The sequence below is a fragment of the Epinephelus moara genome, chromosome 11, assembly GCF_006386435.1.
Source record: "Epinephelus moara isolate mb chromosome 11, YSFRI_EMoa_1.0, whole genome shotgun sequence".
Taxonomy (NCBI): Eukaryota; Metazoa; Chordata; class Actinopteri; order Perciformes; family Serranidae; genus Epinephelus; species Epinephelus moara.
Genome location: NC_065516.1, coordinates 34532662 through 34547136, shown reverse-complemented (window position 1 = coordinate 34547136; position 14475 = coordinate 34532662). Strand labels below are relative to the sequence as shown.

At 43.2% G+C, this 14475-nt stretch overlaps 1 protein-coding gene across 1 annotated transcript in view; it reads right to left on the bottom strand.

The window, feature by feature from the left end:
• The window catches only part of tgfbr1b (transforming growth factor, beta receptor 1 b), a 91610-nt gene extending 78920 nt beyond the window's left edge, over window positions 1–12690 (bottom strand). Inside the window, exon 1 of the mRNA XM_050056081.1 lies at window positions 12574–12690. Coding sequence (XP_049912038.1) covers window positions 12574–12637 — 64 coding nt within the window. The 5' untranslated portion in view covers window positions 12638–12690. The remainder of the gene's footprint in view (window positions 1–12573) is intronic.
• Window positions 12691–14475: the final 1785 nt, after the last annotated feature.

Below are 14475 nucleotides of genomic sequence, written 5' to 3'. Positions count from 1 at the left end.
CTAACAGCTCCACATAAGATCGCGAGTAATCCTTTAACTTTTCCCGTCGAAAAATGGCATGACATGACTTGTCACCACTCATCGCGATTTTGGACTTTGTGTGTTTAGGCTGCTCTGGTGCGAAATCCATAATAAATAAAAGAAAAACAATGTTATTTTTGAAAAGTCGAGAGCTTCCTGAATCCAACAATACCAAACATCACATGGTTTGATGACATAGTGCGCCTGGGAGATACCATTTAACAGAGGAGGAGGGGAGCAAGGACGTCGGCGTCCTGGCGGAGTTAGAGAGGTTAAAAAGAGACACTGCCAGTAAGAGATACATAAAAAGAAGTAACCACTGTAACATTTTTACTAGCGTCCACGCTGATTTCTACCATTTACGAGTTAACCAGTTTTCGGACGGAAAAGGTGTCTATCACATATTTTTAGTGGGTTTTTCCGTGTTTAAAAAACCTCCATACACACGCTAAAGGGGTACAAGTGACACTGAGGTGGTGTACGGTCAGATTGGTCTCAATTCAACTTTTATCTGAGATAGTTTGTCAGCAGTAGTTCTTACATTATCAGTCATTTTATTTATCATTTAATATTTATTTTATTGCTTATTGACAGACTGACTGAGTTATTGAGTGGATGTTAAAATGCCTTCTGTTCACAGGAAGGTCGCTTTTATTTTGAAGGCAGTTCTTACAAACTCTTACTGTAATGCCTAGTATATACATGCACTGCAAAAAAAAAAAGTGAGGGCTTGTTTGACTGTCCTCACTGCAGTGTCCTGCACTGGGTGGTGTTTAAGGCGAGACGACATCCACCTCCAGATGATAGACCCCCTGTAAAAGCAAATATACCAACACGCACACACACGTTACCGTCCACATGTTGCCCTGCCCCCACTGCGTTCCTTAGATCATTTTATGTGAGTTGATTCCTCCTCATTCAGACGGACCTTTCAGCTCCCAGAGTCATTTCCATAGGTCATGGCCCCACCCGCTCCATCTACCCCACCGCCTTCCACCTCCATTATGGCCAGCCCTTTGTCCACACCAGATGCGAGCTCTGTCTGTGTATGTGTGTGTGTGTGTGTGTGTGTGTGTGTGTGTTGGGTGAAGGGGCCCACTGCCCCAGACCCGGATGAACCTCCCCCTCACACAAACACAGAGGCTGCTATCTGGCCCGCTGAACTGTTTGTCCTCGCAGGTCGAAGCTGGGGCCAAAGCTCAGCGACGTGGTGTAAACCAAACTGTGGCTCGCACTATAACAGATGCAACACACTGTCCTTGACACTGGGCAGACTGGGGATCAACTGCCAGTTTTGCACGGGAATCACAGACAGGAAGTGCAGAGGTAACCAGGGATGTACAGCAACATGCCACCCTTTCAGGACAGGACAGGATGGTGGTGTGACTCTGACATGGAGGTATTAGTGTGTCCTTCCATGTGTGTGTGTGCATTGATTCTCTAAATAATATAGGGAGCCTAACAATTGATGCACAGATCACAGAGGCGCTCAGTGTTGCTCCTGTGTTGCATTTGCACTTGAGCATAAGCAGTATTTGCTGACAGCTGCATCGTCTGCAATTCACCGTCTGAATACGGTGCACATGAACACCGTGTGTGAGCCTGCAGCCCGGCTGTTTATCACAAAAGATGGAATAAATCTGTGGCACCGTTTTGCTCCTACCATACAGATTGAGAATGGGAGGGGAGGAGAAGGCCATACATCTGTCTGGGCGGCTGCTCTTATAAATATGCAGCAGCCTGATCTAAAGGTTAGACAGCCAGCACCCTGCCAGCTGCTCCATCCAGACACTATGCACACACACCCCCACAATCATACACGCACAGTCAGTTACGATAGACAGAGTTCAAAGCAGAGTCCTTGATCAAGGAGTCCAACAAAACAATCGGCCTCATCATTTCCCAAATGTCCTCTCTCTTCACTGTTTCCTAACACAGACAACTTTACTGTACAGCCTCTCTCTCCTTATGAAGCTGCCAGCAAGACAGGGCAAGGCTGTGTCTGCCACAATGAGCATCTGCTTCAATACGAGCCGAACACACTCCAACAGAAAGGATGCTCCAACTCATTGTTACGGCACCTCATACAGGACGGCCTGGTTAAACCTGTGTGTGGTCCACACCGCCCCAAATCGGGCGTTTCTGAGAACACTCTCCAACATAGATGCATCTGAGAACCAGATATCATGATATACTGTGACATGTCGATGGGTGCAGAACTGTAGGTACAACAACATCCCTTTACACACCCTAGGAAGGTTCTCCTTTGTTTATTCTTCCTCTTCCAGCCTTCAGTTTGTTTCTCAGTCATCTGGTGGTGCAGCTGGTGGGTTTCACCGACAAACAAACGTGTGGCTTCCCTTTTCAATCTCTGCTCACTGAGACAAGCCGAAAGACGACAAAGGAACTTTAAATGACTACATCTTCGCTCCTTAATGTGCAGCATCCAAAATTAACTTCTTGACTCACCAGCCAAAGGGCCTGATAGAAGAACAAAGTAGATTTCATGGAGATAATGAGGTTTCAGGGCTGAATAGAAACTTAAAGAAGATGCCGAACCAAAATCTGAAGCAGAGCGATTACAATATATTGAGCAGCTCATCACCACAGTGTCAGCATGAGAATAAGTTCCCTCTGGTGAGCAGTCAGCAAGTGATATTTTAGCAGATCAGCTGACATCCCGTACTGTAAACGGTGCCGCAAAAGTTGGAGCATTCACACGCACATGTGAACACATCTGTAGATTGTGTGCGATCCGATACAGACAGCAGCGGAGCCGAAGTGTGCTCCTAAATGACACCAAAACACAGTACAGACACAGCAGATTTGCTGACCAAACGAACGGTGACCAGTTCAATTGGATTCTATGGCAGTTTTGGTGAGAACCGAGCACACAGAGAGCGTTTTGGTTAATTAGGATTACGTGTATGGACCAGTGCGTGGCTAGTAATCAGATAACAAATCAAACATTTTGTTTGGGTTCGGCCCACTTGACATGCTGCTGTGGACTATTCAAGTGCTGGAATTTGTTATTTATGTGACAACGCCTGAACGCAACAGTGTGTACTGTGCCGTGTTGCGCTGCCGTGCGAGTTGTGTGTTTGAATGTGTGTAACAGCAGCCTTCTGATGGTCATTTACACACTGTCCATAATAACTATGTCAGGTAACAAACTGCGTCAGGCTCGGGTCAGGTTCGGACTTAACAATCAGAAAGTCTGTCAGGTTTGGTTATAATTGTCTTGGACTTGGTCCAAGTTCTCACAAGCTCCATTTCACCCAAACTCGAACATACTACATGCGCTCCAATCAATCGTCCACTCGTTGTTATGAGCAGAGCGACGCCACAAAGCGGTTCCTCTTTGGAACTACTGCAGGGTCGGAAATATTTTGCTTCCAGCCATGCTCGTTGTTGCCGTGGGTAACAGTATGATGTCATAATATCAACAAGTCGAAATATTGCAAATATCGTGATAATGTGACGTGAGTTCGAATGAAAGAGTGATGGCCAGAATGACTCTCTCGACTTGGCGGGAAAAGGGTACGGGGAAGTTATCGATGCTGATGTGTGGGACTTGGATGCTTCAAAAAGCTGCTGCTCATCCAACACATGATGTCCTGCAGGCAGGTGGTGAGGGAGGTGGGAGAACACACAGCACATTACACAGCACGGTTGAAGCTGAACAGGCCCAGCAGCGGGGCAGTCTCAGATAAATGACTACGTCACTTCCAAGGCAGGCAGGCGCACACACACACACACACACACACACACACACACACACACACACACGTACAGAGAGAAGCCCTGAAGCAGGGACAGTGGAGGAGGCAGGGGAGGAGAGCACCAGAGAAGTTAATGGAATGGACCGCCTTCAGCGAGAGCTGTTAAATTAAAAGTGGAGGAAAATGGTGGCAGTGATGTCTGTCTGTCTGTCTGACCACTTTATCAAGAGGAAAGAAATTCTGAAAGCTGCTGTTGACATTAATGCACTTGGTGTTTCTTTTGCTCTGCTCTACAGTGGTGCTGTCGGCTCCTGATTCTCTTCATGTATGAAACTAAAGACATAAACTAAACCATACCAATCTAAGAGAGTCGCCTCCATCGCTAATTTAACATGAATCAGCTTATTGTAAGAAATTAAAGAACGCATTTAAACTTACTGTAATAACCTGAGTCATTCAGCAATCAATCTCAGCTGTAACCTCTACATTAGTTTGGGAGCTGGCATACTGTAAGTATATTAGTGAGACATTAGCATGTAGCATCAAGAGATTATTTTTATCAGAGCATTTGGTGTGATGGCGGCGCTGTGGGAGATCCCACTGTGAGCATGTGTCTGCATTACAAATCACCCTGTGGAAGATTCTTTTAAAGCAATATTGGGACTTTGAACTCAAGGTTGCACCCTTTACCTCTGTGCAGAGCTGTCTGAGTTTTGAAAGACACTGACAAAATTTTGGGCTGAATGTCTGCAACACCTGCAGAACATTGTTGGCCGTCCTTTAAACGGCCTGAAAAGCCACAAAAATTAGAACACTCACGGCCTCAATACAAATACAGAAACTGGCTAACTATATGCCTTTATCCTTAGAGGGCTCTTTTCAGTATGAAGCCACTTAACTGAAATTGTTGCTCAAACGCATCACACTTAACCGCATGATGACATTCAGTGAAATACGCTTCATTTGAGCAAATGAGTTCACGCAGGGTTACATCCTGTGCTATAGTTTGGTCGAGAGTTTCAGCCTTCATGTCTGAGACGGGGGCACTTTTTCTGACACAAATCCAAATCTAGAAAAGAAATGTTCCAGCGACTTCTCTTTGTTGCTGCCCCGTCTCACATCACTGAGCTCACAAGTACAATAATACATCACTGAGCTTTAAGTCGGTGCATTCAGCACATGCAGCACAGACAGTACACCAGGAAATACAAGTGTACCGATTTTGAAATTCCAGGCTGATACCGACTTTTAAAATGACAATTTGTCCCAAAGCTGATACCTGTGTTTTTACACTGATGTCTGCTTTGTTTTTGTTGTTATTTATTCCTGTTTCTGTGCCAGGGAAACAAAGACATGAACACTATAAAACAATAACTGAACTAATTAATTAAGCCCTTCATTACACCACCTGGGCCCAAATTCAATCATACAAATTTATGAAACAACCTTTCACTTGATAAAAAATAAATAATTGCTTTTTATTATCATAACTCCCTCACTAATATCTATTTTATATTGTTGTGAAAGCATCAACAAATTTCACCTGAAAACAACTGTATTAAGTTTCTCCCCAAAAACTACATTTTACAGGATTAAATTAAACACATCATGAGGAAATTATAATTCACCTTCGCCTAATACTCATTTATAATGAACAGAGCTACACACACATTAAACACACATTAAACATGGCTTAATAGAGACAGTTTCAAACACAAGTACACAAATCAGCTTCACTATAACTCACAGCATTCACAGACAAACACTTGTCTTTATCTGGACACATTTCCCCACAAATACAACATGCTAACATTATTAGCACAAGCCTATGGCATTTTACCTTGTATAAATTAGCCTAGCGGCTAGCTGAGATTTCCTCTGCTCATATGAAGCCAGGATAAATCACACACAAGACTTAAAATGCTATTTTTGTGGAGGCTTTATTGTCTTCACAATTTATTGTTTCTTATCTGTGAAATTAAAATACAAGATTTGTTCGGAAATGGTTTTCAGCTTATAAACATAGGACGCCTGCCTCGACGCAACACGTACTAACATTTCTGGGGAGGTTACAGCGTCGGCTCTAGGATGCACATGTTGACTCACCAGCCAAGGGGACTGCTACACAAAAAAATCCATCAGCCAAGCATATTTTGTAACGGTCAAAATCTAAACTGCCTTTTTGTGCCACGTATACATTTGTTTCACTTCATTTCACTTTGATAATAAGGTACTATTATGCTGAATACAAACTCAAAGGGGCCACAGCAAAGTCTGAAACTAAACTATTTTCATATATTGATCGATGGCTGATCAGTTCAAGCCTGACAAAAATGACAGGGGAGAAAAACATAACTCTGTGCTGAGCTTGGCCTTGAAAACCCTGCATCCGCTCAGTGCAGCAGAAAGGCTGCTCTCCACTGCTGGAGGCATAACGTTAATAACAACACAAAGCAGCTCCGCCTGCTCCTCGCTGTATTTTCTTTTACTGTGAGGTGCTTTAAATTAATTACTTCATGCTTTTTAAAATAAAAAGGGTGCAGACCATTTATATTAATTGCCATTTATGCTTCATATTTCAGTGGCACACACGATACCGGAGCAAGAGACTGAAATCTGTGCGCCCTTTTTCTCTTCACTAAATCAAGAATTTGAATCAGATTAGAAACCACAGGATCAAATCACATCGTGATGTTCCCAGAGATTCCCACCCCTATAGAATCAGCAGTACAGCTTGTGATTCCCTGGCCTCCCCATGAAGGAGAGCAGAGTGGGGGGCCATTCATTAACGCGTTGGTGCCTTTGAATCCGATGGTCACTGGCATGGCTACAACCTCTCAAATTAGTCGTGGTTCCTTGGGCCGGGACAACGGGCGTCCAGGGTCACCCGCATGCCTGGCATTCCTCCACCGCGAGTACTGACAGCAGCGGCACACAGCACCCAGAAAAACAACGCTACACAAGCATTTTCGTACGACACAAAACAGACACAGAAACGGCCCCCAGCAGCTCGGGAGAATATGGTGCAGATGAAAGTAAGCGCAAAACATGGACTCTCTGCAGTCTCTGTGGGATTTTTACAGTATCAAGATAAAAAACACAACATACAGAAAAGAGAAAGCAGAGCTCCCACAGTGGCCTTGATGAAAAATCCCCTGACCATCACCTCACTGAAAAATATTCCTTCCTGATTTGTTGCTGTTTTTCTGAAGGAGAAAACCCTCTGGTTTCAATTACTCAGGCTACAGACCACTTTAAGCTGCATCAATCAGTCACTTTCCTTTGCAGTTTCAGCGTACAGTAACATCTCCGGAGGATTCAATGAATCTTACTGCATTAATAATACATTTCAAAGTAGCAGTGACTGGCCGTGATCCCCGGCTGACACTTTAAACTACTGCTAACTTCACTCTGAATGCTACTGGAGAAAGACAAAAAAGAGACGCTTCAAAAAGACAGCATGCGACAAAAAATGCAGGGTTTTTAGTCGAGCCATGATACACATGATGAATGAGTTAACACGTACGTTAGCGCCTTTGTTTTAATCGTATGTGGGACATGACATTTAACTTAAAGATGAAAAACCTGCCCGATTCACTCATGTCTACACTGACTGAGATACCTGATTCATAATCAATATTTGGTTTCTGGCTGCTTGAATCGATGCATGCGGTCACCAGGAACAGAAAACAAGTGACAATACACCTGAAGCTTTATATTATCAGAAGAAGTGGAGTTGGGTTGCAACTTATTTTCATCACAGATCAATCTGCTGATTCTTTTCTCAAATAATCAATCACAAAACTCAATCATTGTAAGTGAGGTCACATGGACATGATTTTATGAGTTTATGGTCAGGCTTTTCGGCGTGTAAACACCACATTTCGGTTATGAGAAACCTGAATATGATGCTGGAATACTCTGAAAGAAACTGGGATGTGTACGGGAAATATGAATAACCTGATTTCTCTGTGCTCATGTAAACCATCACCCAAATATGATCGTAACTGAGACTACAAAAGAAACTTCAAAATTAGGTGGGAAAGAAGTGGATATGTGGATATCGGTATCAGTTATCCGTCATGAGTTGTTACATATTGGCATATTTGCAAATAAGTCATATGGTGCATCCTAGTCTGGGGCCGTTTAGTGGCCGTTTTGGTAAGGAACCGGAACCAGGGCGAGAGAGACAGGATCCGGAATTTGATGGATGCACCTTTCCGTCAAAATAAAAGCACCAAGCTAATAAAAATGCAGTGAAACGTTTTCATTTAAAGAATATAATTTACAAGAAAAGCCCCAAGCCATTAAGTTAACCTTTTTCTTTTATTGTAAATCGATGGTGTGCCAGAATTTAAAGTTTTACTTTGGTGAACACTTTTACTTTGGTGAATCCTGGATCCGCTCTCTAGACCGGGACCAGAATCCAGACAAAATTCAGAGTGAATGAAAACCAGGCTCCTCGCCGTACGTGAAGAGCCTGGTGACGCGAGGCTAGGTGCATCCCTAACATTCAGTTTACTATTAAGTGTAAAAAATGCTGCCGGAAACTGGAGATTTAATTAACAAATTAGATGCCAGGTAATTGTACGTCAACTAACTAATCGATTAATTGCCTAATCCCTTCAGTTTTAAGTTTAATACTTCAGGTGGCGTATCCCAAAACTGGAATAAGGGCTCATCTGGCCTTCTGGGACATGTTTACAACCACAACATGTGACAGTGATTCGCCAATAACCTGATCATTGTTACTACAGCACGTTAACACACAATAAAAAAAAGAGGAGATTAAATTAAGTGATGCATCTCTTAGCAAAAAGTGACACTAGAAATGAGAAAAGTGTTTCCCATGACTGTGACGCACTTCGTTGCAGTTTCTGCACGTGTCACTTCCTGTTCCTTTCTTGCAATCAAACTGCCAAAACATTGCAACATCTTTGTTAGAGTGTACACTTTGCAGCATCCTAAGTGGGACACACTGTAGGATATATGTCCCTAAAATAAAAGTTATCAGGCAATTTCATTACCAGTAGCAACACCAGAGCAAGAGGAGCCGAAAAACACGACATCCCAAAGCGATCCGTCACATCCTCTGTTGTCTGGGACAGTCAGGACAGACTGGGACGGCTGTAACGGCACACTGAAGTCACGGTTCGGTGCAAGTTCAGTTCAGCGGGAAGAAAAACCCAAATGCATGAGGATACGTTTATTTAAATCTATTATGAACAGACAGCAGTGCCAGTGTCAGAGCAGACAGACAAAATCCTCTGGCGGGGGACTGAGGCGACATTTTGCCCACTGGCAACTGAGGTCAACTATTTTAATTAGAAAAATAAGCAACACTTCTATAGAACACTGAACACGCACTTTCAAGGTAACAGGTCGCAATAGGCTTTAAAACTGAAAAGCATCTCTTATTCTATTAAATTAAAAACACAAAATGATGGAAGAATTAAAGCTTGTGCATTAGGAGGAGTGTTGACTGTCACGTCTGAGTGATGCAGTCGAATGTGCGTTAGCATGTTGGATGCGTTTCCGTTGGCAGACCTTCAACAGTGGAGCAACACTGACACACTGTCTTCCTGTTCTACACAACTCTCTTTACGTTGCTGTTGTAGGTGACCGAGAAGGAAATTTATGTTTCCTAGGATTGCAAAGGGACGAGCCGCCCTACTCTCCCTCTGATTGGTCAGGTTAAAGGCCCAAGATGTTGGTCAGCCACCGGTGAACGTTGCGCCTTCACTGAGCATCCAAAACCCACACCACTGCCGGCTTTTTTTCCAGCCAATTCATTGATCGACGCCGGCTGAGCCCATTTGTATATGAAATCGCTTTGATTAGCAGTTCAGCTCAGCACACGAGAAAAGACGCTGAAGTGAGGAAAGTAAACGAAGCGCTAATATCCAGAGGGAGTGAGGTCGAAACGAACTTGTTACATAAGGTCAGATTACTTTTCTTTAGCCTCCATTGAACATTTCATGATAGTTTGTGTTGTTCACTGGCACACAGTAAACATGCTTGAATCTATCAACACTGTATTGCGTGGTTAATGTGCTAACTGGCTAACTAGCATCAAGACGGTCTTCCTGTTTCCCTTGTTTGAATGAAGAATACAGGCTACCGCCGTCGGCTGGCGTGGAAAGTTATTGCCTCCAACGCAGGCACAGAAACGTGCTGGTTGGTCAGCTTCAGTCTTAGCCGTGTGTTCATGTGCAATTTTTTGAGGCGTTTAAGTCTCTGGAGTCAGTTTGGTGTGTCTGGGCCTTTGGACATGGGGAGTGAGATTGGTTAAGGTTGGGTAACACTGTCAGGGTGAGCCAATCAGAAGCAGAGTATAGCAGAGTAGGGTGTGTCGTGTCTTTGCAATCCTAGGAAATGCAAATTCACGGCCTCAAACCCGCAGGCAGGTCTTCTACTTTTGCTATTAAATTTGGGCTCGCTGTAGCGTGGCTGACTTGCACGCCAATGAGCTTGTTGTGCTAACATCAGCACATGTTGCTAATGGCATAAAAGTTTCTAGGTGGAGCTTGCACTTGTGAACTTAGCTCAGCATTATACACATCAATCTGCGTACCATGCATTCTGTGTGTATGGCTACGTGCACCAAACCGTGACCCCCGATGGTCGGGCACAAACGCACAGACCATTACAGCCCTTCCCTGGACTGTGGCTTGCATTAGTCTGAGAGTGCTGACACAACACTCATCTTTTATACCAGCCACTCCAGCTAAATGCGGCCCGTTTACTTACTACGCCTGGAGGGGGCAGGGGAGAAGCACAAGACTCGGAGCAGACAAATGAAACTGGAGGGTGGGAGGGCTGAGGGAGCGAGGGGAGGCGGGGGGGGACGACTAGTGACAGAGCACGAGGACAGAGCCTATTAGGCGGGAGGATGACTGAGGCTGGTAGGATGAGGAGAGTAATAGTGACACCACCCAATTTAGCCCGCTGCCAGCACTCGGATGTGTGCGGGTGCTTTTGTGTATGTGAATGCTGCTGCTGAAGCAAGTGTGTGTGAGCTGCAGGGGTGTGGTGCTGAACGCCGAACAGCAACATGACACGTTAGAGAGTCAATAACACCTGGTGCTGTTTGATTAAATCATCTGTGGATGTATATAAATATGATACGCAGCCTAGGTTATTTATTTCACTCATCTGAAATGTGCTGCACTGATTCTGTGTTTATACACGTAAACATACCACTGCATGTAAAATATTGGATTCTTTTCTGATGTAAATGATGCAGCTCCGACCATGGACCCACGCCATGACAATCCCATTGCTGGACAAAGACGGCAGAATTCCCTCCCTTCCTGTGTGTCCTTGAGCCAACATATCAATTTAATAACCAGCCTGCATCCGAGGCAGCGACGGGGTATATGAGGACACGACCCTGATTTTGGCATGGGGAGGCTCTGATGAGATCTTTATGTATGCCGTTTGAAAAGCATGCTCCTCCACTCATCATCTCCCTCTCTCTTTCTGTCTCTCCACACACACACAAAGGAATGTCACACAAAGGAAACGCGTGAGTCTGTGAGTCAATAGGAAGAAAACACTATCGGCTATCGATGATAAAACAGAGGCTTCTCAGTTTGCAATGTGCTGACCACTGGAACAAAGAGACGCAGCTCCCGTTGCAGGAATAAGAAATAAAAACCTCAGTGCATTGGGCATGGATGGTTGCAGCGCTAATGAGAGGCTGTGAATGATGAATCCAATTCAATACAGCTTATCTGTGACCATAAACACCCCATTACACAAGACTCACCATCTTTAGGAGACTCCTGTCTATGTACAGTGCTTTTAACATTTCAGCTGCAAACACACTGTGTCACTGTCTCTGCAAAGCTATGCTCAAAGTCGAGTTTTGTAAATGATGTGCAGTTTAGATGGTGCGTTTAAGGACTTCAATGGGGCGAAGCTGCATGAAAATGTGCCACAGTTTGAGTTTGTGCTGAGGAGAGAAACTGTGATAATTCCCCCAGCTGCAAACCTTGACTAAAAATATCCAAACTCTGTTGCAGCTCGCAGCAGATTTAAAGCTAGCAGGCTAACGTGATGCTGCAGTGTCAGAGCATTAAATGGGAAGTTAAACCACCAGTTAACATCTCCAACTGCTCATTAACGAGGATGCAGATGGGACATTTAGACTGGAGCATAAATACTAGCTGGAGGAAACAGTGACGGCTTCACCTGGCTACTTTCCTCCACAGCTTGTACACAAACCCCGCTGAGCTACACGTCACTGCCGTGGGATGTTAGGAGAATAATGACTAAGTTACAACCGTGATGTTGAGATAACGGTAACCCGTGAACTACACAGAGGCATTCAGGTAACATTAACTTCTACAGTTTAACTCCAGGAGAGCTGCCCGGGGACACGCTCCGACCGCAAAGTAAATGAACAACCAGTGTTTGACAAAAAGCAAACATCGACTTAGTGATGCTGCCAACTTTGTTTTTGCCAAACTGAGCACCGCTCCTCGGGACTCTTTTGTTGGCACAGCACAAACGCAAAGCTGTGCCCGAAATGTAGCCGGGCAGAGGCCAGCTTTGCTCCCGAGCTACAGCCGTCGGCCCTTTGGAGCCCGATGTGACTTTTAGCTCCGTGCTCCTTTTCCCCCCCAGACAATAAACATTCCTCAGACAGGCAGCAGCAGGCTGGCCGCCGACCCTGCGCCATCTTAGTTAGACACACTCTGCTTCTTCAGGCTTCTTGAACAAAGAGCGTTTCTGGCGGCACCGCTCGGACCCGCGAGAGTAACTTCCGAGAAACACGCGACAAATATCAACCCCAACTCACTGTTTCCCGCTTGAGGACACTTACCGTTATTTTCTTGTACCCTTGTCCCGAACAGGAGGACGAACAGAAGGCATGGTATTGCATCCATCGTGGCTACGGACCAGACTGGCAGTCGAGTGCTAACTTCTCCCAGCGCTGAGGAAGGTAGGCGCTGATTGGCTGATGGCGCCGCAAGTCCCGCCTCTCCAGCGCTTTCTCGGGAGAAGCTCGATGCTGATTGGCGGAGAGAGCTGCCACACCCCGCCCCACTGGAGCAACTCTTGCACTGCTGTAAACAAACACTGTTGCTGTTCACTATAATTAATAACTACACATTGATTAACTCACATTCATATCACAGGTATTTATCAGCACACGACACCTTTTAGTTTATTAGCAGAACTAACAGCTCCTTAAACTACATATCATTACATATAATTATATTTTACAGTTTCTCTCATTTGCTTGGACACATTTAGGTTTCATATCTTAAAAATAGCTCACACAGGCCTGAACTGAAAGTGTCTGATCACAACTACACATCAACACTCACTTAGCAGTTTATCTCCATCGCTAAGACACACAATAAAAGACTCTTGATCTTCATCATCACCTCCTCCTCACAGCAGAAGTCCCCTCTTGCAGATGTGTCACAGGTTTTCATTTATCACAACAGTCAGCACAGATCTCATAAATATTGAATTAACGGCATTAAACAAAAAGAACAAAGCTATTCAGAGCTGATAGAAATTACTGTACCTCAGTAATAAATCTTCAGTGCAGCCACGTGACACCTCTTTGCACAACACTTCAGTCAGCAATCAGTCCTTATTCATCTGTAAGAGATGCCAGCTCTGTGTTCATGTTTGCAAACGCAGGTCAAGGAGGCCAGTTCTATAAAATGAATGAAGAACACGTTCTCTTATTTACTGTGTTTGAGCAGGGCATCTCAAAAATGTGTAAATATAAAGTGCAGAGTGCAGCAGGAATCGTCTTTGGAGGAAAGGACATAATTCATGCTATGATATGCCTGCTTGCCTTTTTTGGCACACACTATGTAAAGTATCATTAAATGGCACAGGCATGTCACACAAATCAAGAGTGAACCGGTTCATACTGACAGCTGCATGCTGTTTGCTCCACTGAGTAACGACTATATATGAGAATATATTATTTTGACCACAAGTTGTGATGTTTGATGGAAATATTTGCTTTTGTTGCATGTTGTTAATGTTTGTGAATGTGAGAAAATTTTGCAAACACAATTTGTCCTGTTGATCAGAGACTTTCAGTTTATGCCCGTGTGTGAACCATAATCAAAACTTCTGAATGGACAGATGTGTTCAAGCTAATGATAAAAAGTGTAACATAAATAAAGAAAACTTTGTTGGAATATGTCCCTTATTTTATTCACACAGTAATCTATCAACTATTAATTTAATGTAATGTAATTTAATTTAATTTAATTTTGTTTTATTTTATTCAATTTAGTTTAATTTAATTTAAATTTATTTTATTCTATTTTATCTTATTTTATTTCATTTTACTTTATTTAATTTAATTTAATTTAATTTAATCTAATTTAAATTAATTTTATTCTATTTTATCTTATTTTATTTTATTTTACTTTATTTTATTTTATTTTATTCAATTTAGTTTAATTTAATTTAATCTAATTTAAATTTATTTTATTCTATTTTATTTAATTTCATTTTACTTTATTTTATTTTATTTTTCACAGGTGCAGACTGCAGGAGGGTTTAGCATCTCTAATAAAATCATCTTTAGAGAAAAGATCATAATTCATGCTGTAATATGCTTGCTTGCCTTTTTTTGGCACACACTATAATTATGCAAAGTGTCGTTAAATCACAGAGGCATTCAGCAGAAATTAAGGTTGAATTGTGTAATGGCTGACTGACAGAATATATTCATCAGAATCAAAAT